This window comes from Acomys russatus, chromosome 17 (genome assembly GCF_903995435.1).
Source record: "Acomys russatus chromosome 17, mAcoRus1.1, whole genome shotgun sequence".
Taxonomy (NCBI): Eukaryota; Metazoa; Chordata; class Mammalia; order Rodentia; family Muridae; genus Acomys; species Acomys russatus.
Window position 1 is genome coordinate 60776649 of NC_067153.1, and position 23486 is coordinate 60800134.

At 48.7% G+C, this 23486-nt stretch overlaps 2 protein-coding genes across 4 annotated transcripts in view; both read right to left on the reverse strand.

The window, feature by feature from the left end:
• Nucleotides 1–900: 900 nt before the first annotated feature.
• Nucleotides 901–19270, reverse strand: Prkag1 (protein kinase AMP-activated non-catalytic subunit gamma 1). 3 transcript variants are annotated; one of them, XM_051160313.1, is made up of 12 exons: nt 19179–19270; nt 12880–12925; nt 3591–3700; nt 3383–3464; nt 3223–3281; nt 3059–3104; nt 2902–2956; nt 2590–2716; nt 2266–2431; nt 2073–2110; nt 1688–1834; nt 901–1596 (listed from the first exon to the last, which is right to left on the reverse strand). In XM_051160313.1, the coding sequence occupies exons 1-12, from the start codon at nt 19185–19187 to the stop codon at nt 1489–1491; spliced, it is 993 nt and encodes a 330-aa protein (XP_051016270.1). In that variant the 5' UTR covers nt 19188–19270; the 3' UTR covers nt 901–1488. The 3 variants fall into 3 exon arrangements, with proteins under 3 accessions (XP_051016270.1, XP_051016268.1, XP_051016269.1); XM_051160311.1 differs by having other exon boundaries at nt 901–1834; XM_051160312.1 differs by lacking the exon at nt 19179–19270 and adding an exon at nt 18960–18978 and having other exon boundaries at nt 901–1834.
• A 1004-nt stretch (nt 19271–20274) lies between these two features.
• Nucleotides 20275–23486, reverse strand: part of Kmt2d (lysine methyltransferase 2D) — a 38691-nt gene continuing 35479 nt past the window's right edge. Inside the window, exons 52-55 of the mRNA XM_051160314.1 lie at nt 22879–23164; nt 22614–22687; nt 22414–22522; nt 20275–22331 (exon numbers count right to left, since the gene is read on the reverse strand). Of these exons, the coding sequence (XP_051016271.1) occupies nt 22239–22331; nt 22414–22522; nt 22614–22687; nt 22879–23164 (562 nt within the window). The 3' untranslated portion in view covers nt 20275–22238. The remainder of the gene's footprint in view (nt 22332–22413; nt 22523–22613; nt 22688–22878; nt 23165–23486) is intronic.

The following is a 23486-nucleotide window of genomic DNA, read 5'->3' on the forward strand; positions in this document are numbered from 1 at the left end:
AGGAAATGGCACGAAGGTTAAGAGGATGTGTTGTTCTCTCAGAGGACCCTAGTTCAAGTTTCAGCAGTCAGGTGGCTCAGGTCTGCTGCCTCTAGCCCCCTTGGGTGACTGCACTCACATGCACACACAAACATACTTAAAAATAAACATAAAGATGTTCATAGGCTGACTGTGGTGTCCCCTGTCATTAATACCAACACTAATGAGAAAGAAGTACACTGATCTCCTTGAGTTTGAGGCCAGCCTGGTCTATAGTGAGCTTCGGCCAACCAGGGTTACGTCCACAGGAGACTCTCTCAAAAACATTGCTGTACAGCTGGGTGTGGTGGTGTAGACCTTTAGTCCCAGCACTTGGGAAGCAGAGGCAGGTGGATCTCTTGAGTTTGAGGCCAGCCTGGTCTACAAAGCTAGCTCCAGGACAGCCAGGGCTACACAGAGGCACCTTGTCTTGAACCCCACACCCCTCTCCCCCAAAAAAAGAAGGAAGGAAGACAGCCTGTCTCAAATAAGGTGGAAATGAAGAATTGTTGCCCCAAGGCTGTGCTCTAACTCCACTTGCCCATACACACACATACACAAAGACCCTGGGTAGCAGCATGGGCCGGTAACCCCAGTACTTAGGAAGCTGAGGCAGGAGGATTGTTGCAAATATGAAGCCAGCCTGGTCTACATATGATAGAAAGTCTTGTCTCAAAACAAAAAACAAAAAAAAACATAAATTCTCCCCAAACCTAACCACTGAAGAGGCCTCCATGCTCTGGACAGAAGATACGCAGCCTGCTGGTTAAAGCAGAGACTGTGATGCTTTCATGTGAGCATTAGTGTCACTGCTGTTACTAATGCACTGAGCGGATTTATGGGGAAGGAAGTTTGGCGAAACGATGTCTATCAAGTGCAGAAATCAAACCCTGCAATAGCACGATGAAAACCTTGCCATTTAATTAGATCTGCCACAAAAAAAAAACATTAATGTTGGCTGCCTACCCACTGGCCTCCTCCACAGCCATCTGCCTTCATATGCACACAGCACAGGGACCCAGACATGCACCTCCCCACACGACCCATGGGAAGGAGTGACATGAAATGGACTCAGCCTCCTCCACACAGAAGGAAGAGCAAGAGTAAAAATATTTTATAAAGACTTTTGTGGAGCTATTACCTCAGATGGAGTAAGGGCAGAGACAGGGGTGGGGCACAGTGAGGTCTAGAGATCTCTTAGAGATCAGAATTTGCCTGGGGAGCACCCGGAAGGGGGCTATGTCTAAGGGGCTGGGATTGGCTAAGCTCAAAGTTTTCTCAAGTGTACACATGGTGGTGAGGGGAGCTAAAAGTCCTTTCTCCTCCGTCTCTAGTTCCAGATTGTGGGCGCAGAGCTTCCGAGGGAACATACTCAGTTCTCCCAGGATTCCATCTGATTCCCAGAGCTTCCAGCAGGCAGCGAGCGATGAAGGCGGCCATCTTTCCAGGCACTGCCTGTCCCTCCCATGCTCAGGGCTTCTTGTCTCCGCCGGTGAGCACCAGAGCCTGCAGGATGTCAGACAGCGACACAATGCCCTTGACAACATCGTTCTCATCCACCACTACCAGACGGTGAACCTGGCACAGAGCAAAAGCAAGTAACCTTAGTTAGTGCCAGCATCAGCTCTCGGGCCACGCCCACCGGCTGCTTTGTGCCTGGGCTTCCTACCTCGGCTTCCACCAGCCGATTGATGATGGTCTCCAGAGTCTCATGCAGGTAGCATTTGAGGACACCCTCGAAGTAGTGAGACCGGTGCTGTAGAGCTTTTGTCACAGACACATCTAGGTTGTTGTAGGTCTTTTCCGCTGCCAAATTCTGCAGGTCGGGGACAAGCTTGAAAGGGAACAGTCCCCAAACCCTGGACCACCCCAACCTCAGCAGAGGGATTGGGGGCACTCCTCAAGTCTGCTCACAAGCCGCAGCCAGCTCAAGCAGCCTCTGCTCAGGCTGGACTGAAAGCACAGCAGCATGCAACACAGAAGAGGTCCCTTCAGCCCCCTCTCTATATCCAGCACCCCCCCCCCCACCTCCCAGCCCCACCGCCATCACTCACGATCACATCAAACTTGGAGTAGATGTCTACCACACGCCCTAGGGAGACAGAGGCAGCTCAGAAAACAATAAAAATCTGACAGCCAGGCCCACCAACCCCATAGGATCACCATCTTCCAGGCTGAGCTGTGGGGAGAGCAGGTTTTCTCAGAGCCACCTGACCCCGTAACCCCCCTTTTATCCCAATCTCTCACCTTTCTCATCCACCACAGGCAAGGCAGAGACCCGGTGCTGTACAAAGATGCCCAGAGCCACATAGACAGGCGTGGTAGTGCGGACCATAGCAATGTTGGCGTAGGTGCCAATTTGTAGCTCTTCCAGAGACTTAGACATGAATTCTGGCTTGGGGAACTCGGTGATCTGAGGAAAGAATCATCAGGGTTTGGGGGCTTCGTGCCACAGCATGAAGTGGCCGTCCTCAGTACCAAGACCACTGTTTGACTTTTAAGGCCCGCAGACCACAGGGAGATGCTTCCAACCCAGCACCTGAGATGTACGGCTGGGTTCTCGTGACTTACGAACAGCTTGAGGAACTTGAGGATGCGCTTGTGGGTGAGGATGTACAAGGTGTTGCCTGAGCCTGGGTCAATCACTGGAAGCCTGTGGATCTTGTTTCGAATTAGTGAAGAGACAGCATCAAACAAGCTGTGAGAAGGCGGAGGTCACAGTCAGGTCCCGCAGCTCCTTAGAGCGTGTTTACAGACAGGGAAAGCGCGCGCTCAACAAAACAAAACAACCAGAAAGCATGGCTGAGCGCACCAGCAGGAGACTCTCAGGCTCCTGCGCTGGGTCTCCAGGTGTTCAGGAATAAACACAAAGCCAGAACTCACCTGGCATTTGGAGAAATGCAGACGAGTGGCTTAAAGGAGTCCTGTAGGTACACCTCTGAAGAGAAAAGGGAGAGTTCACACAACACTGCCAAACAAAAGTGTTCCCCAGGCAGCTCTCCTTCCCTTCATCTTCCACAACCTCCGACTCTGTCCGTACCTCTCCAAGTCTCTATCTTGTGCTCTTCCAGCTCATAGATCTGCACCTAGAAGGAGACACCAGACCTGACAATTGTTCCCCCTTCTCCAGGGGATGGACACACAGGCAGGGGGCGTGGCTTTGGTTTGGGGCGTGGCTTTGGTTTAGGGGCACGGGTTCCTTACCAGGGCCGACTTATAGTACCGGTGCAGGATGTTGATGAAGTCAGTGATGGTCAGCATGCCTAGAAGACAAGACAAGCGCCCTCAGCACGGCCCACAGCCACAGCTGCTCTCCCTGACCGGCAGAGATGACAATCAGCGCGTTTCAGAAACTTCCGCTTACCCACAAAACTCTGCTTCTTACTGTCCCACAAGGGGGCGGCGCGAACACCGTTCGTCACCAGGGCAAAGAAGGCTTTCTTTACCTATGGCCAAAAGAGCAATATCCTAAGGGACCCATAGAAGGCGCCGCTGTAAGAAAGAACGGGTTTGTGGCATGGAGGGAAGTGTGAAATGTGACGGGCATCTAAGAGAGGAGGGGCTCTACCCACCTGCAGGGAAGTATCAAAAACCACCAACTTGGAGCTTGTGGGAATCAGGTCGTAGCAGCGGTGAGACTTCATGAAGGAGGTATACACACTATTGCTCGACTCTGGGGTCTCTGCACAGGGTGGGAAAGTTGGGGCATTTCTTTTATGCAAGAACTCACAATCGGAAGACAGTTCTAGTTTCTCAACCTTTTTTTGGAGGGTTGTTTGTTTGTTTGTTTTCAAGACAGGGTTTCTCTGTGTAGCCCTGGCCATCCTGGACTCACTTTGTAGACCAGGCTGGCCTCCGACTCACAGAGATCTGTCTGCCTCTGCCTCCCTGAGCACTGGGATTAAAGGCGTGCGCCACCACCCCCAGCAGTTCTCAACTCTTAAAGAGATTGTTTTTACTGTTTCTTGTCTTTTCACAAGCGTTTTTCTTTAACATATTTTCACTTTTTTCTCAATAAAGATGAAATATCAAGCACCCTTCTTTGCAGTTGTTGAAGATGACAGGTGGAAACGTACAGTTCTAGCAAGGCCATTTCTACCAACACTAAGTGCTCAATCAACTCGGCCAGAACACTCAGCGTCACCCTATGAGGCAGAATCTCAAATGGGAGAGCCTGGCTAGGTTTTCCTCCATTCTTCTGACTATGCATTTTGGTGTTTTTTTTTTTTTTTTTTTTTGGTTTTTCGAGACAGGGTTTCTCTGTGTAGCCTTGGCCATCATGGACTCGCTTTGTAGACCAGGCTGGCCTCGAACTCACAGCGATCCGCCTGCCTCTGCCTCCCGAGTGCTGGGATTAAAGGCGTGCGCCACCACGCCCGGCTTGCATTTTGGTTTTTGAGACAGGGTTTCTCTTATATTCCTGGCTGTCCTGGACTCACTTTTAGACCAGGCTGGCCTCGAACTCACAGCGACCTGCCTGCCTCTGCCTCCCGAGGGCTGGGATTAAAGGTGTGTGCCACCTCCCATTTTTCAAGACAGGACCTCTCCATGTAAGCATGGCTGCCCTGGAACTCTATGGAGACCAGGCTGAACTTGAACCCACAGAGACTCACCTGACTGTGCCCCAAGTGCTGGGATCACCACCACTCACTCTACGTCTCTGAATTCTAACTGGCCTGCTGGTAAGTACTCACCTAGTGCTTCAGGTGAGGAAATGCACAGCGCAGTTAAATGGACTGTTCAAGGTCATATCACAAACAAACAAACAGAGATTTCTAGTAATTTTTTTCTCTCAGTGATAGGGAACACACGTAGGGCCTTGCAATGCTAGGCAAACACTGTACCACCAACTGTACGCCCAGCCCTTGATGTCTGGGATAGCTGAGAGGCTCTCAGTCCGGCTGCTCCCGACCCTGCTTTAGCCTCTCTAGTGATGGATTACAGACAAACATTACCACACATGGCTCCTACCTGTTTCATCAAACTCATATGTAGCCAAGAACGACCTTAACCTGGTCTCCCTCCCACAAGTGTGTAATAACACGCCCACCCAGCAGGCAGAGTACTTCTTGAGGGGCTTTAATGGTGTTTTGTTTTGTTTTGTCCTTAAACATTTTTACGTTTTTATTTATGTTATGGGTGTTTTGCATGCATGCCTGGTGCCCACAGAGACCAAAAGAGAGCACCAGGTCTCCTGGGACTGGAGTTACAGATGGTTGTGAGCCACCACACAGGAGCTGGGAACTGAACCTAGGTCCTCTGGAAGAGCAGCCAGTGCATTTTTGTTTTTGTTTTTAACACAGGGTCTCGCTATGTAGACCATGCTAGTCTCGAACCCTCAGCCCGAGAGCTCCTCCACACACAGACTGCTCTTCCTCCGGCATCACCGGCTGACAGGCTTGCACTGCTGCTTTCTGACTGAATCTCACTTCCAGTCAGTATCATTCCTGAGGACGACAATGCTTAGTTCTCTTCCCAAACTAACACCAACAAGTGTTTAGTTTGCAACCCTCACTTCCAGGAGTTAAACCCTAATGCTGGTGGCCATCATAACCATTAGACTAAACATATCAGAGCTTAGTTAAATAAGAACCTTTTTCTTGGAGCTGGAGAAATGGCTCAGTGGTTAAGGCCATATGTCGCTCTTCCAGAGGTCCCAAGTTTGATTCCCAGTAATCACATCAGGTGGCTCATAAGCACCTGCAACTCCAGCTCCAGGGGCATCAAGAAACCTCTGGGCTGTGTGGGCACCTGTACACACACACACACACACACACACACGGAAACAATAAAAATAAAATTTAAAAAGAAATCTTTTCTTTCTTTGGCACTTTCTATTGCCTCTGGAATTAAGAGTGGTCTTATTCTTTTGTTTGTTTAAATTTTCTATATGTAGCACTCACAACTAATTAAATCCCCAGAGTCTACTAACTACTTGAATTTCAGGAAATTCAGAATTTAGAACATCAAAAGATGTCTTCTCAGCCAGGCATGGTGGCGCATGCCTTTAATCCCAGCACTGGAGAGGCAGAGGCAGGCGGATCGCTGTGAGTCCGAGGACAGCCAGGGGTTACACAAGAAACTCTGTCTTGAAGCATCCCTCCCCCCCAAAAAAGTGTCTCTTTGAGATCTTCTGATGTCACCTTGCCTTTTCCCTCACAGCTCCCTTGTTTCCCGTGTGCCATGTTTACACACTTTACATAGCTCCCTTGGTTTAATAGATCTTTTAGTAACTCCCCGAGAAAGGCGGATGTATGGAAGCACATTTTTTAAAGATCCAGTCGCCTGTAGCTGTCTCCGTCTCCTCATCCTCCTTTGATTTATGACGTGGGTGGCTACCGAGTGCTGGATTGGAATAAGTTCTCCTGCAGCGTGGAAGGCGCTGCTCATTGCCTGTAGCTGCCAGTGCTGCTGCTGTTTCTAACTCCTGCAAGTTGTTTTTCCTCTTTGTAAACTCAGAGGCTTTGAAATCTGCTCATCCTGGGTACACCTGGTTTGTCCACTGTGCTGAACAGGCGATGGGTTTTCTTTCTTTCTTTTTAAAGATTTATTTAAGTATAGTGTTTTGCCTGCATGTACACCTGCAGGCCAGAAGAGGGCACCATATCTCATTATAGCTGGTTATGAGCCTCCACATGGTTTCTGGGAATTGAACTCAGGACCTTTGGAAGAGCAGCCAGTGCTCTTAACCTCTAAGTCATCTCTCCAGCCCGGTAGGTTTTCTTTCAATAGGAAAAGTGATGTTTTCCAGTTCTGGGATGCTGCCAAGTGTTATCTTGACTATATCTTTCCCTCTGTTGTGCCATTTTTCTCTGTTACTCTTATGATTCAGACAGTAGGATTTCTACACTGATTCTTTCAGATCTGCTGGGACTCCTTTTGGTTTGTTTGTTTTTTGTTTTAGAGACAGGGACTCTCGTGTAGCCTTAGCTGTCCTGGAACTTGTTATGAAGACCAGACTGGCCTGAAACTCACAGAGACCCTCCTGCGTCTGCCCCCCAGGTGCTGGGATTAAAGGTGTGCATTACCACATGGAGAAAAATATGTTCTTTTTCTTGACTATGTTAATTAGTATCAAAGCTTCTGTCCCCTGTGCATTGGCTTTCCCTCCACTTGCCCTTTTCCATTACGTCCTTAGGGGACAGGGGGAACAGTTGGATCACCTTCTTGACTTTCTCTAGATGTCTGTTAACCCGTGGTTTAAAGCAGGATTCAGGGGCTGGGGCAGTGATTCCATGATGAAAGGCTTGCCCCAAGTGTTAGAACCTGTGTGAAAGCCGGCTAAGTCTCAGCACAGACAGAGGACCCCAGGGCAGAGCCCTCAGTTTGGGGAGACCTGCCTCAGTCGAGAAAGTGGAGGAGGACAATGGGACTGAAGGAGCCACAAGACATGACGTTCAGGCTCCCATGTGCATCCGAAGCACATAGTCGCCTCCCACCCCCCCCCCCCACCGTACCCCCACCCCTCCGCGCACAGAGAGACAGGATTCAAATTCTGTTTTTGTTCATTTTATCTAAATCGTATCCTAAGTGGAAACACTTGAGCACTGACTAGAGCTCTAAATGTATAACCAAGTCTTGTTGACGGTAAGCCACTCTGAGAACACCTAACACTTGCAATTAGAAGTCTTCCCGCCAAGGGGTGTCTAGTGACTCTTTAAGTCTTTCCCACTAGTGCTCTGGAAGCTGCACAGGGGAGGCTATGCTCAGCTTACTTCAGGTTCTGGCTTTCAGTATGTATGCAAGTCCCTCCACACCAGAGCCCCTCTGCCTGGGTGGGACAGTCGTGCAGCAGTGTGCAGCGAGGCATTCTGTCTGGGAGCCTTGTTTCTTACACTCTTTTTCTTTCTTTCTTTAAAAAAGATTTATTTATTTATTTATATTTATTTATTATGTATACAGTGTTCTGCCTGCATGTACACCTGCACACCAGAAGAGGGCACCAGATCTCATTGTAGATGGTTGTGAGCCACCATGTGGTTGCTGGGAATTGAACTCAGGATCTTCGGAAGAGCAGCCATTGCCCTTAACCTTTGAGCCATCTCCAGCTTCTTGACTGTTAACTACAATGCACTATGTGTAGATGGCCAAGTCATTTAGCGCTCCTCCACGGGCCTCCCAACATCCAACTCCCATTCTACACTCTCCCCTCTGTGTTCTTTGTACGGGTTTGTTCTTTAGGGTGGTTGTGTGTGCGCGTGCATGCATGCAGGTATCTATACATGCCACGGCATGTGAGGACACCTTGCAGGGTTGGCTCTCTCCTTCCACCTCTACATGAGCTTGGGATAACAGACTCAGCTAGCCAGGCTTTTGAGGAGAGCAACATTATCTGCTGAGACATCTCAGCAGCCCAGGATTTTCATTTTTATGTTCTATTTCAGGGTTCTTTGCCTGCATCTGCCTATTATGTTCATGCAGTGACTGTGAAGGCCTGAAGAGGGCGTCAGATCACCTGGAACTGGAGTTTCAGACAAGCCGGTTGTGATCTGCCCTAAGGGTGCTTGGAAATGGAAGCCAGGACCTCTAGAGGAGCAGCCAGTGCTCTTAATGGCAGAGCCACCTCTGAGCCCTGGTTTTGCTTTTCAAATGGCTGAAGGTGAGTGTAAACACTGAAGCCTGCCATGCTAACTGGAAGACTTTATCGTTTTCAAACATGAAAATCCAACTTGCAGCTACCAAGACAGCTTTAGACACCTCGTGATGACACACTGCACCAAGTTAGATGCCACCGTTTTAACCCAGAAGACCATACACATAATGAATTTGGATTTCCCGGTTTTAAAAATATTTTAAATCAGTTTCCTAATTTAAAAATGCTACAGATTTATATAAAAATCCAAATTCTCAATTTCTTTACAAAAATGAGATCTGGCAAAAAAAAGGCCTTAATTGAGCAGATATAGATAGCTGTTGTCTCTTTGATTTACAAGTTGTTAACTTATTATATTTAGTCTACCTCATCTACTGGATCCACATAAACAGCTGAATCCCTGCTGCTGTCTTGGAGCTGCTACAAACGTGCTCAGAAACACACGGTAAGCATGGGTACCATGAGAAGGCGTACCTGGGTATCTGGATGGTATAACACACGTGGCAGCATTGTTTGTTCTTCAATACAGGGTGTGGAGGTTTGACTAATGGCCCCATAGGGGGCTGGAGAGATGGCACAGTGGCTAAGAGCACTGGCTGCTCTTCCAGAGGACCCAAGTTCAATTCCCAGCACCCACACAGCAGCTCAGAACTGTCTGTAACTCCAGTACCAGAGGATCTGACACCCTCACACCAATACACATAAATTGAAATTAAAATTATCAAAAAAAATTAAAGAACTGGCCCCATGGAATCACATTTGAACTCTTAGGGAGTGACACTGGGTAACACTAAAGTTCACTGTTGGAGGAGGCGTAGCCTTGTTGGAGGAAGTATGTCACTGGGCTTCCAGTTTCAGATGCCCAAGCCAGCCCTGTGTCTCTCTTCCTGCTCCCTGGCCATCCTCCAGCACCATGGCTGCCTGTGAACAGCCATGTTTCCCACCACAGCAATGATGGACTAAACACTGCACTGTAAGCCAGCCCCCAATCACATGTTTTCCACATAAAAACTGCTGTGCTCATGGCATCTCTTCACAGTGACAAAACCCTAAGACACAGGGCTTCTCTGCGTGGCCATGGCTGTCCTGGAACTCAATCTGTTACTGGGCCGGCTTCGAACTCACAAATATCTACCTGCCTCTGCCTCCGAGTGCTAGATCACTTCCCCCCGCCAAAACAAGGTTTCTCTGTGTAGCCTTGGCTATCTTGGACTTGCTTTGTAGACCAGGCTGGCCTCGAACTCACAGCAATCCGCCTGCCTCTGCCTCCTGAGTGCTGGGATTAAAGGCGTGTGCCACCATACCCATCTTGGATCACTTTTTTTATGCTTGAAATTTTTTTGAAGATTTATTTATTTTACATATGAGTACTCTATCTGCATGTTTACCAGAAGAGGGCATCAGATCACATTACAGATGGTTGTGAGCCACCATGTGGTTGTTGGGAATTGAACTCAGGACCTCTGGAAGACCAGCCAGTGCTCCTAACCACTGAGCCATCTCTCCAGCTCCTACTTAAAAATTTTTTGACATGTATGTTTTGGCTGCATGTATGTCTGTGTACCATGTACATGCTGGTGCCTGCGGAGGTCAGAACCGGAATTATAGATGGTTGTGAGCCACCATCTATAATGGAGGGTGCTGGAAACTGCACTCAGGTCCTCTGTAAGAACAAGAAGCTTTTTTAAGCCCTAAGCCATCTCTCCACCCCCTGCACCTTCTTCAGATGTCTATTAATCCTTGGTTTAAAACAAGAGTCCGTGGCGGGAAGCCTTGCCTGGAAAGTGTGGGGCTGGAGTGTGAGTGCCAGAGCTCACATAAGGGCTAAGCCAGCACGGCCTGTAATGCCAGCACTTAGGAGGCAAAGATAGATCCCCGGAACAAACTGCTTGGCCAGATGTCAGAACCAGTGAGGCCCTGCTCAATCAATGACCTGCAAGGAGAGGGACTGATCAAGGAGGACACTCAACATCAAGTGTAACTCTCCACATGCACAGGCATGTACATGGACATTCACATACATACACGGGAAACACAGGATTCAAATAATACACACAGATGCACAGAAACACAACATTTTAAAGAAGAGGTAGCACAGTATCTAAAAGTCATATTAAGACCTATAGCCGGGTGTGGTGGTGCACACCTTTAATCCCAGCCCTAGGGAGGCAGAGCCTCTGTGAGTTCAAGGCCAGCCTGGTCACAGAGTAAATTCTAGGACAGCCAGGGCTACTCAGAGAAACCCTGTCTTCGAAAACAAAATAAAAACCAAACAACAACAACAACAATAACAACACAACAGTGGTCTAAACTGTCCCCCTATATCAAATATACAAAAAACTATCCAACCATGCCACGCACAGTACAAGGAAACAACCAGAGGGAACTGGAGGGAAAGTCAATGTACAGGGAAAAACCTTGATAACCATGAAACATACTCAAGTAAAGACCATTTCATGAGAAAAACAGGTATAAAACATACTTTTTAAAAAGGAGAATTTGGGGGCTGGAGAGATGGCTCAGAGGTTAAGAGCACTGACTGCTCCTCCAGAGGTCCTGAGTTCAATCCCAGCAACCACATGGAGGCTCACAGCCATCTATAGTGAGATCTGGTGTGCTTTTCTGGTATGCATGAAAACAGAGCACTTGCATACATAAAATAAATACAAAGCTTTGAAAAGGGGGGGCATTGGGGAGAGAGGACTCAAAGAGCTGTTCTTCTAGGCCCTGGGGTCACTGTGCACCACGGGCATGGTGCTTTACAACTGCCTGCTAGCTCTAGTCTCAAGGGCTATGATGCCCTCCTCTGGCCTCCACAGGGACTAGGCACACATGGGTGCACAGACACACATTGAGCCCAAACAGCCACACACATAAACAGCTGTTAGGACACTTGCCTGGCATGCGTATGGGCCAGTCCTACAAAGTCTAGGAATGGTTGTACTTAGGGGGCGGAGCCAGGAGATCAGAAGTTCAAAGTCATCTCCAGCTACTGCAGAGGCCATGGAGGAGTGCTGCTTCCTGGCTTGTTCAGTCTGCTTTCATAGTTTTGTTTTGGTTTTGGTTTTTCAAGACAGGGTTTCTCTGTGTAGTTTTGGCTGGCCTTGAACTCAGTGTTCCACCTTCCTCTGCCTCCTGAGTGCTGGGATTATAGGAGTGCTCCACTGAGCCCGGCCTCAAATTAATTTATATAAAAGAAAATTGTGTGTGAGTGTGCTACCACACCCGGCTCGGCCTCATCATCATCATCATCATCATCTTCTTCTTCTTCTTCTTTAAAAAGATTTACTTATTTATTATTATGTATACAGTGCTCTGCCTGCAAGAGGGCATCAGATCACATTAAAGATAGTTGTGAGCCACCATATGGTGGCTGGGAATTGAACTCAGGACCTCTGGGGGAGCAGTCAGTGCTCTTAACCTCTGAGCCATCTCTCCAGCCCCTCAGCCTCATCTTTTAGTGGCATTCTCTTAGTTGAGGCTCCCTCTCAGATGACTCTAGCCTGTGTCACACTGACACAAAACTATCCAGCACAGCTACAAATCAAATTTAAGTTTAGCCTGGCCCGGGCTACAGGAAACCAACAGACAAACAAACAAACAAGCAAAGGAATGAATGAATGACCCCTAAGACACATGACGGGCTCAGTGTAGGAGGTCCACAGTCTCAATACAGAGGATCTGATCAGGGGCTGGTCAGCTGGGGAGCCAGAAGAGAGTATTGGGTGTCCTCTATCATTCCCCACCCACTCCTTGGAGGCAAGGTCTCTCCCAGAAGATGGAGCTCATGGTTTTCCCACTAAGCTGCAGCCCGCAAGCCCCACTGCCCCCTCTGTCCCTGTCCCCGCTTGGAGTTTGGGCTCTGGGACGTGTAGGACACCTGGCTTGTTACAGAGCCACGGGATCCGAATTCCAGTGCTCCAGAGTGCACAGGAAGTGCTCTTAAAATACTGAGCCACCTCTCCAGCCCCACTGTACAATCTTGCAATGTATGCTCAGTCCCTATTTCAATCTTTTGGGAAAATATCTTAGTACAATAAAGACTTTATGTCTCGGGAAGAATAAAGAGTGGGCTGGGCAAGGTCCGTTCCCAGAGTGCCAGCCACTGACCCCTCCATTCAGCTATGCCAGGTAAGCAAGTGCTCCAGCACTGACCTCCGCGCCCAGAAACCCTGCCTCTTCCATAGGAGAACCCCAGGTGACTCAAAACTGCAGCTCCAGACAACATTCAGTTTTCCTTTTTTCAGCTGACTCCTTGGTGAACGTACCTTGGAAGTGCTCGTTCTCTAGAGCTGGGGCACTCTCTACACCAACCTGTAAGACAAGAGAAGCACCATTACCTTAACCGAGACTCCATCTCAGCCCAACATTAGAAAAAGAGGAAATGGGGACCACCATTATGAATTTGAAGCTAGGCCAGCCTGGGCTATACAAGCAAAACTCCATCTCAAAAAGCCAAAAAAAAAAAAAAAAAAAAAAAAAAAAGAGGAGGCTCTTATGGCTCAGGGATACAGATAGTGGTAGAATATGTTTAAGGCCCTAGTTCAATGCCCACTATTATTTTTAAAAAAAGAAAATAGTAGTTACAAAGGGGCTAGTGAACTAATGGTTTCCTTTTTTAAAAAAAAGCACTTCCAGACTCTTCAAGAAATAGTATTTTGGGCTAGAGAGATGTCTCAGAGGTTAAGAGCACTGGCTATTCTTCCAAAGGTCTTAAGTTCAATTCCCAGAAACCACCTGGTGGCTCCCAACCATCTGTAATGGGATCTGATGCCCTCTTCTGGGTATGTGTGTGAAGACAGATTATTCATATACATTAAAATAAATAAATGTTTTTTTAAGGAAGCGGTATTTCAGTTGAGCAGGTGGCACCTGTCCCTTGGGAGGTGAGAAAAGAAGAGTCAGGCTTGAGACTAGCCAAGGCTAGACAACATGTTTGAGGTTAGCCTGGGCTACATGAGACTCTATCTCAACATCCCTCAAAAAAAGAGAGAGGGACCTTTAATCCCAGCACTTGGGAGGACGAGGCAGGTGGATCTCTGTGAGTTCGAGGCCAGCCTAGTCTACAAAGTGAGTCCAGGACAGCCAAGGCTACACAGAGAAACCCTGTCTCAAAAAACCAAAAAATTTTTAAAAATTAAAAAAAGAGAAAGAGAAAGAGAGAGGGGGAAACGATCTCATTCAGTTTTCTAACAACCCTGAGGTAAACAGTGTGATAAACAGAAACACTGTTATAATAGAAAAATGAGACCCAAGAGTCAGTAGGCAACCTGTCCAAACTCACACAGCTGCTAAAGGGGGAAGCAGGGACTTGAACACATATCTATGTGGCTCCAAAGCTCATGTTTTATGTAACACACTGCCTAATGATATGGCAGGTGTTTTTTTGTTGGTTGGATGGTTGTTTAAGGCAGTGTTTCAACATGTAGACTATGCAGGGCTTAAACTTAAAGTCCTCTTTCTTAGCCTCACTAGTGTCAGGGGATGGTAACAAGTGTGAGGCCAGCCTGGTCTACAGAATGAGTTCCAGGCTAGCCAGGGCCACACAGTAAGACTGTCTCAAAAAATCATAAAACAAGAGTTAAGACTAAAATATCTGAGCTTACGGTTGGTGCCAAAAGGTTCTCAGAGATCTATTTTATTAAAAGAAGAAAACAGATGGTGTGGCATCAAACACCCATAATCCCAGCAGTATTGAAGGCAGAAGCAGAAATTGGAGGCCAGTCTGGGCTTCATAATGAACTCGAGGCAAGCCTCAAACCCACATAAATGCCCTAGGTAATGCTGCTTTTTACAAAGACTTCCAAGCATAGCTGTGGCCCTAGAATCATGGTCCTACCCCTCACTACTCAGAGAGGGACATGTCTGGGGAGATGCAAGCAGCAGACCGTCCCAGCCAAACAAACAAAAGGAACATTTGCACCTGGGAGCCTTGAGTTCTCTCAACACCCTTGGGAATCAAAGGGTTTTCAGGTTTCCTTTCCTAAGAAAGTCTGAGATTAAAGAGATCTTACACAGAAAGACAAGCACTCACAGAGCTCTCTCAAGTGGAACATTCAGAAACTGTACTGCTATCTAGGAACCCAGAGGAATCATGAAAATGTGTCTCTACTGTATCAATACTTTGGCTCCATCTGCTCTGGATGTTGTCCCTTATACAAACTTTAAAAAATTACTTCTCTCCCATCACTTGGGAGGCAGAGGCATGTGGATCACTGTGAGTTTGAGGCCAGCCTGGTCTACAGAGGGAGTCCAGGACAGCCAATGCTACACAGAGAAACCCTGTCTCAAAAAAACAAAACAAAACAAAACAAAAAAAAAACAAAAAAACCCCACACCTATCAAAACGGTCTGGCATGTTAAGCAAGGCTATCGGATCAAGAACAGACTCCTTCATAAAACCGAATAGGGCTCTTCCACAGTGAAGACTCACACTGTTCTTAAGCTGCACGCAAAGGCTGCTTCTGAAAGTGATGGCACCCATCTCACAACACACATCGTACTGAGCTACAGTTATTCTGTGTGTTATCTACGCAAACAGATTATAAATTCCCAGAAGCCTTCAACTATCTTATACTGTGTATATGGCTCCCCAACATAGAACATTGTGCATAATTTACAGTTCAAAAAATTCTCTAATAATGATGTAAACAGATATGAACAGAAACCTAAGACTGAAAGATGAAAGACCTGTCCAGCTAGAGACACAGGTACCGATGTAAGAGTTGGACGGGGTGCAGTTCCTTTCCTGTTGATGTGGTGAAATACCCTGATAAAAAACAATCTGCAATTTGGCGGAGGACAACTCCAGGTGACAGCCCATCACTATGGGAGGTCACTGCAGCAGGAGCTTCAGGCACAGGGCAGAGAGCAATGGGTATATGCACTCTCGTTTCCTTGCTTGCTTGCTGCGTTGTTTCATTTCTCCATTCTTACAGTCTAGGACCTTCTACCTAAGAATGTGCTGCTCAGTGTGGGCTAGGTTTTCCCGCACCAATTAACTAAGACAACTCTCCACAGACATGCCTGCAGCCCAATCCAATGTAGATAGGTAACCCCTCACTGAAATCTTCTTCCCAGGTGATTTTAAGTTGTATCAAGTTGACAAAGCTAGCCACCAGACACAAACGTGACTTTATCCTTCTGCCTGTTTCTCCTCAAGTAGGAGAATTAGGGCCACTCCCCTCTTGTTTGTTTTGTTGCTCTTGTTTTTGTTTTCTGAGACAGGGTTCCTTGGCTATCCTGGACTCTGCCAACCAGGCTGGCCTCGAACTCAAAAAACCGCCTGCCTCTGCCTCCCAAGCGCTGGGATTAAAGGTGATCAGTTCCCTCTTCTTTTAATAAAACCGAACTGGGGGCTGGAGAGATAGCTCAGAGGTTAAGAGCACTGACTGCTCTTCCAGAGATTGATGGATTGATTTTTATTTTATTTTGGCTTTTCAAGACAGGGTTTTTCTATGTAGCCTTGGCTGCCCTAGAACTCGCTGGCCTCCAACTCACATCGATCCACCTGCCTTTGGGATTAAAGGCATGTACTACCTACCACACCTGGCTTTATTTACAGTGCTCTGCCTGCATGTACACTAGCAGGCCAGAAGAGGGCATCAGATCACATTATAGATGGGCTAGGAATTGAACTCAGGACCTCTGGAAGAGCAGTCAGTGCTCTTAACCTCTGAGCCATCTCTCCAGCCCAAATAAATACATCTTTAAAAAAAAAAAAAAGCCAGGCATGGTGGCGCATGCCTTTAATCCCAGCACTCAGGAGGCAGAGGCAGGCGGATCGCTGTGAGTTTGAGGCCAACCTGGTCTGGTCTACACAGCAAGTCCAGGACAGCTGAGGCTAACACAGAGAGACCCTGTCTCCAAAAATCAAAATAATAAACAAACAAACAAATAAAACTGAACTGAGAGGCCTGTGTACTGGTGGCACGGCTGTAATCCCAGTCAAGCCCAGGAGGTGGCGCTCAAGGACTGGGAGCGCAAGAGCAGCCTCAGCTACAGAATGAATTCAAGGTTAGCCCCTGACTCAAAACAACAAAACACCCAAAACAAAACATCTCAGGGGGCCAAGACTATATACCTGGACTACACAAGTGCAAAGCACTATTACAGAGACAAAGGCTAGATCTGACACCAAGACAAAATGGCTTTTCAGACTCCCGGCCTATGTTTCCAGGTGTGTGCCAACCGCTTGTTACAGGGGCTATTTTTAACATTCGGTTCTTCTTTCTGCTTCCCTTAACATCTAAGGGCTTTTGACGTTAAAAATATCCACCTCCGTTGGCTTTCACAACCCTGGCCTCACCCTGTAGCACCTCTAAGTTTTTCTAAACTTTCACTGAATGCGCTCGATTACAGAGGCCACCGTCTTGGGCACCCACGGTTGAGTCTTGCGCTAAGCAGCTGCAGCTTTCTCACTACCAGTCTCCTTGCCCCCACTCCTAGCATCCTTTGCTTTGCGTTTTAACCAAGTTCTCTAACCAAAGCAGCTCATTTGAAGATTTTCATCTTCAGCCACATAAAAATACTTTCCAAAGCTTGGAAGACGGTTCATTGAGTAAAAGAGCTTACCCCATAAGCCAGATGACCCTAGTTTGATCCCCAAATCCACATTAGGGTAGAAGAAGAAAACACACTCAGGAAATCAGCCTCTGCACCCCCATCTTCCTTTCTCACACATACACATCAAAATAAAAACTCAAAACTTACTTTTTCTTTTTTTCCTTTTTTTTTTTTTTTTTTTTTTTTTGGTTTTTCGAGGCAGAGTTTCTCTGTGTAGCCTTGGCTGTCCTGGAACTCTCTTTGTAGACCAGGCTGGCCTCAAACTCACAGTGATCCGCCTGCCTCTGCCTCCCAAGCACTGGGATTAAAGGCGTGCGCCACCACATCCAGCAAAACGTACTTTCTTAAATGGTTCGGCCTATTCACAGAAAGCTGTTAAGGATGTTCTTAAAAGCACATTTACTGCCTTGCTCATAAATCTTCCGCAGGCTCCCTGATTACAAAAGTTTGAGCTTGGAGTGATGGCACAAACCTATGCGGAGGCAGATCTAAGCTACCCACTGAGACCCTGTCTAAAAAAAAAGTGTGTGTGTGTGCATACATGCGAGCAAATTCCAACTTGGTCTTAGCCAATTTTTCTCACACCATGACCAAAATCCAAAGTTTCAACACCACCAAGCCATATATTCTTCTGCAGCCTGTAATGGGCTCCTAGGCTCAATGTATTTTTCCCTTCCTTTATGCTTTCAGTTTATCGTGATGGTACTGACTGCGGCCTACTTAACTGACATCTCTCCCTCTGCCTCTGTTTCCATCCCTCTCCAATAGAAAACAAAGGGCTGGATTTGGAAATATATATAAAGTGGCAGTACATAATAATTATAGTTTTAAAACATTATAAATACAGGCCAGGTGTGGTGGCACACGCCTTTAATCCCAGCACTCGGGGAAGCAGAGACAGGCGGATCTCTGTGAGTTCCAGGCCAGGCTTGTCTACAAAGTGAGTCCAGGACAGCCAAGGCTACACAGAGAAACCCTGTCTTGAAAACCCAAAACCATTATAATACATTTACAAGTTAAAAAAAAAAAAAGGTATTGTCTTAAATTTATTGTAATCAGACTGCTTTCGCTCAAAATACTCTTTCTCTGTAAAAACGGAAACTCGGCTTGGATGACCAATTGCATACATTACCACTTTACCATTCTATCTATTTTCTCTACTCCTCTGAGACAAAGGCGGGACGCAAAAATTGCTCTGGGCAAGTAACTGACTCAAAGAAGAGGAGGAAAACATTCTAAGAGTGCAGGTGTCACACGGCTACACAGTGGGGGTATGACAAAAACCCAAGCTGCCTACAGAGGACAGGCGATTTTGGTTAAAAACCCGTGGAGCAGGAAGTCGATGGGAGGGCTTTTGGAGTGGTAGAGAAAGGCTCCTGTGGATAAGGCGGGTCAAACAAGTAGCTTGTAACCTGTAGCATCTCTAAGAAGTGCCTGGGGTCTGCCACTACTGGTCAACGCTGCTCGCCAAGAATTGTCAGCAGGCATGCATAGCGTCACTTATCAGGACGTGACCTAAACTTGTCCAAGGGACACAGTGGCCTCATGGGCTCCTTCCTTCACAGAACCCTCTTTCTTTTCACGTGCTTATTAAAAGAACGGAACCTCGCTGGGTGCAGTATAGTCCTTCCATGCCAAGAAATGCAGTCAACAGTCACACGAACCGGACCCTGGAGCTCCCTGCATGCGGGGCTCGCTCGCCTAATAAGCGGGATCACAACCCTAGCCTCACGCAAACTTCTGAAAGGGTTTGAGGCACTTACAGGCAGGAAGCCAAGATTACTGTGGAGCTCGTGGGCTGCCAGCTCACAGCTTGCTCTCTCAGGGTACCAGGGACCCCAGGCAGGCACGGGTGTGGCCCAGACCTACACGAAGGGCCCACAGAAGCAGAGGGGAGTCGGGGACTGCAGCGTCAAGCCCGGCCCGGCCCACCCCGTCCTGGTGGGGGGGGGGGGGGTCTCGGGCTCCACAGCGCCCCCCGCCGCCCTCCTGCACCACTCACCGACTCCATTGCAAGCGCCAGCCAGTTCCTCGGCTTAGAAAGCTCCCTCGCAGCAGACCCCGCCCCACATCCGGTGCTTGCCTCACGCCACTTCCGCCTACGTCACAGCGCCGCGGCCGCAGGGCGGAAGGCGGGGAACCCACCCTTCCGGCAGTGGCTGAGCCTGGCTTGGATAACCTCCCTTCCCCGGGTCTCCAGGACCTTAAGATCTAGCTAACGGCGAGGGTCACGGGACAGAGGCGCTTGTATTTAAAATGTTCTTTTTTTATTTGTCGTTTAAAAACAAACTTTGAAGAAGCAAAATCCAAAACTTGCCCTTTGCCTCTCGCAACATAAATTATGTACAGTTCAGAATGATCGCTGATACAAAACATGCCAAGGACAGGGGCGCTGGGGGTGGAGGAAGAGAGAGCGCTTTAAAAAAGGGAACCATTTCATCCGTTGTTACGAAGGACCAACCTTGCTGTACAGGATACACACAACACAAAATAAAGTTCTTCACGGGATATTCACACTTGTCAGCGATTTATTTTTTTAAAAAGGGGGAGGGTCCTGGAGGTGAGGGTAGAAGGTAAAAGGGAGAAACTGAAAATTGAATATGTGCAAGTGTAAACCAACCCAAAATACAAACACAGGGGGGTGGGATTCTGATGCAATTATACAGGCGGGGTACTTAAAAAAAAAAAAAACAAAACAAAACAAAAAAACAAAACAAAACCAAAAAAAACCAAAACCAACAACCAAAATTCCAACCTTGTAGCGTGGGTCTGAGTTATAGTTTATATAAAAATTAAAAACTGTACGGTTTCTTCACTAAGGTCTACAGGACTATCGGATACCTAGCATATGCTTACAAAGTCTGCCCCTTCTCTTTTCCCAGTTCTAAGGCCCACGGCCCGGACCAGAGCCTGACTCACAGGAGACAATCTCCCCCCACCTTTCAGCTCTGTGGCTTTGGGGACAGCAGCCCAGTTTTCCCACTGTCAGATCTAGTTACAATGGCTTCTGTGGGAGTGTGCTGGGGGGGTAGTTGTTATTCTCTTAAACATTTGCAGCTTGAAACAGTTGAGGAAGCAGCTTAAAAAAAAAAAAAAAAAAAAAAAGGCCAGAAAAAAACAAAAACAAAAACAAAACAAAAAACCTCCCTACCCCCATCAATCCACAATCCCCCAAATTTAAAACAAAACAGAAACCTAAAATCACAACAGCAACCGTGCTCCCCTCCAGCAGGCCTGCCCATCTGCCACCATCCAGAGAATCTGGTTCTTGAAAATATTAATTACAAAATGCCCTTTGCCCACAGCCCCTAGGAGAGAACTGCATATAAGCTTCATTTTCATCCCCTCGCTCTTTACCAGAGAGGGGTCTGAGGCCTCACACCCCCTCCACCCTACCACCACCGCAGGAAGAGGTTCAACTGCAGCACAAGCGTGGGCAGAAAAAGGAAGGAAGAAGGAAGATGGGGGTCCCCCTGGGGCCAGCTCACTTTTGTGCGTTGTAACATAGTCCAACTATACAACTGGGGTGACACTCACCCAGCTTCTCTCTATACCCCCACCTTACAGCAGTCATAGCCAGGGGGTGGGGAGGGGGGGTGAGGAAAGGGCGGTAGGTTGGGTAGTGGAGGGGGCCCCCCCACAAGGGGAGCTCCAAGTGTCCGCCCCACACCCCCCTACCATTTATAAACTGGTTTTGTAAAAAGAAAATAGATATATTTATATAGAATATATAAAGCACAAAAATTAGTAGTTTTACATTTGCTCTCCCCGGGGGTGGGGGAGAGGGGAGGGTTCTCACCTCCAGCCGGCTCCCCCGTGCCCCACAAGACTATGTACAACCCCATGTATAAATAGATAAATACCCCCCACCCTCCCCGCGCTGACACTAAGCTCCCCACCCCCACATCACCACCCATTCCCACCAGACCAGCAGCAGTTTGGTGACTGAGGGAAAGTGAGAGCTCTGGGCCACACCCTGCCTCATTGGGTATGGGCATGCCCCTCAGGGATAGCCCTCACCCCACCCCCACACCCCATCCAGGGGCTGGGGGGCAAATGGGCCCAGGTTGAGGCTGGGAAAACAGGAGAGAGAGATCCTGGTCCTAGGTTTAGCACACCCCTCCTGCCTCCATGTCCAGATGGAGAAAGAAGTTCTAGAGCAACTATGGACCAGTCATCCATCCCCAATCTTCATCACCATTTGCCTCAACCACCATCCCATGCCCATAATTAAAAACAAAGATGGATTTTGTTGTTGTTATTGTTGTTGTTTTCCTTCTCCTGCCCTCCTTCCACCCACTCGAAGAGGGCAGTGAGGTGAGGGAGAGTCGGGGCAGTAGGGGGCTTGGAGAGGGTCTCACATTTCAAAACAGCAAAAAATCCAACACTTAAATGAGGTAGGTGTGGGTGCGGGGTCTCCTTGCCCAGCTTGCCCTCCTGGGCATCTGGATGCCTCTTTCCCGTCATGTTGCATTTGTCAGAGTGGAAAACAAGGAAACACAACCCATAGAGAGACAGAAACACAGAGGGAAAGAGGGAGACAGAGACAGATAGAGAGGGAGGGGAGGGGGGAGGGGAGGGGCAGGACCCGGCAGGCAGGGCCAGGCATGGGACCCGGCCTTTGGGATTGTCAAGCTTAGTCAAGTCTCTTTGCAGCCTTGAGTTGGGCCAGAGAGGTGGGTGGAGGCAGCAGAGCTGTGAGGCCCAGCCACACCTCCTCCTCCCTGCTCCCTGCTGCCTCCCAGACACTTCTGGGTAGTTCCCGGCCCACATCCCCCTCAAACCTGAGATGCCCAGCGGCTGCTTCTGTCTGTCCCCTCCTGAAGCTGGGGGCAGATGCCAGCCTAAGGGCCGGTGGCAGGGAAGAAGGTCGTCCCTGGTGCCCAGGGTAGGCTTGGCCTAGGGTCCTCCGCCCCAGCCTCCTGCTCCAGGGGCTCCGGTTGGCCGGCAGCCCCAGCCCTGGGTCCTGGCTCTGGCTGCTACCTCTCTTCCACCTCCTCCCTTTCAGGGAAGAGGTGGGGGTGGGGGGCTTGCCCCTGCCTGGTAGCCTCAAAGCTGCTTCTTAGTTCATCCATTTCCTACAGTTCCAGGCTCCACAGTGACAGGGGATCTTGTGCTGATCGTCCTCAAAATCAAACTGATAGTCATAGGTCAGCTGGAAAGACAGGAGGGCAGAGTCAGGGTGTGCTCGCGGGGGGGGGGGGGGGGGGGGCAAGGGGAAGCGAGTGTCCTCTCACCTCCTCTCCTTTGGGGATTCGGCGGCTGGAGATGATGATGATTTTGTCCTCCTTGTCAAATGTTACAACCTCTGCTACGCAGTTAGGGGCACAGGAGTGGTTAATGTACCTGGATGCCAGGACAGTCAGTCAGTGTCAGCGATACCAGGAGACACCCGCAAAATGGCCAACCCGAGACACTTAAACGCTCCCTCTCTCACCTGGCAGGGCCTCCAGTCAGCGTAGCATCAATCACATGCTCATTGTTTATCCGGAACATGTAGATGCCTCGGTTCTAGAGAGGCAGAGGTTGTGGAAGGAACAAGAATGTCAGGACGCAAACCCAGGCAGCGGGCTTGTCCGACATGACCAACTTTCCCGTTCTCCTGCACAGCTTTCCAACCACCTCCTGCATCCAAGCCTGGCCCTGCTCCTTGGCACGGGGTGGACTTCCTACCACACCAGCCCCCCGCCATCCCATAGTACCTGCTCCTCATAGATTTTCTCCCGCCGATTGGCCACCTCGTTGCGAATGATGGTGCCAATGTACTCGATGACCATCGTGTGCTTTTCTAGGTCCTTGGCTGCATAGAGCCCTAGGCCCTGGATCCGGGAGCGAGCCAGGTAAACATTGTTCTTCCACTCGGTGCGCAGGCGCCGGTACTGAGATGACTTGGAGTGCACAAACTGCTTGCTGTATGGGGTGTTGGTCTCGCCTGTGAAGGTGCTCTGATATGCCTTAGACATGCTGGTGCTGTTCAAGGTATGGGGCCTGGGAGGTGATACAGTCCATGACAAGACAGACCAAGCATACACCGCCCGCCTCCTCCAAGGGAACACAATGTGCTAAGCTAGGGGTATGCCGCTCAGCAAGTACAAGTGCCTGCTACCTTGCAGCAGAGTGGAGGCACCTGGGTCTCAGCCTGGAAGAGGCAGCGACTCCCTACTGGGACCCTTGTGGACACCCTGGGTAGCAGAGACCACCCAGGAGGGAGTAGGTAGAGAGGGAAGAGGCACCAATTCCCCTACACCGAGCCTGCTCTCCCACTTCACACTTCCTTCCACCCTCCTGCCAAACCACGCTCAAGGCCACA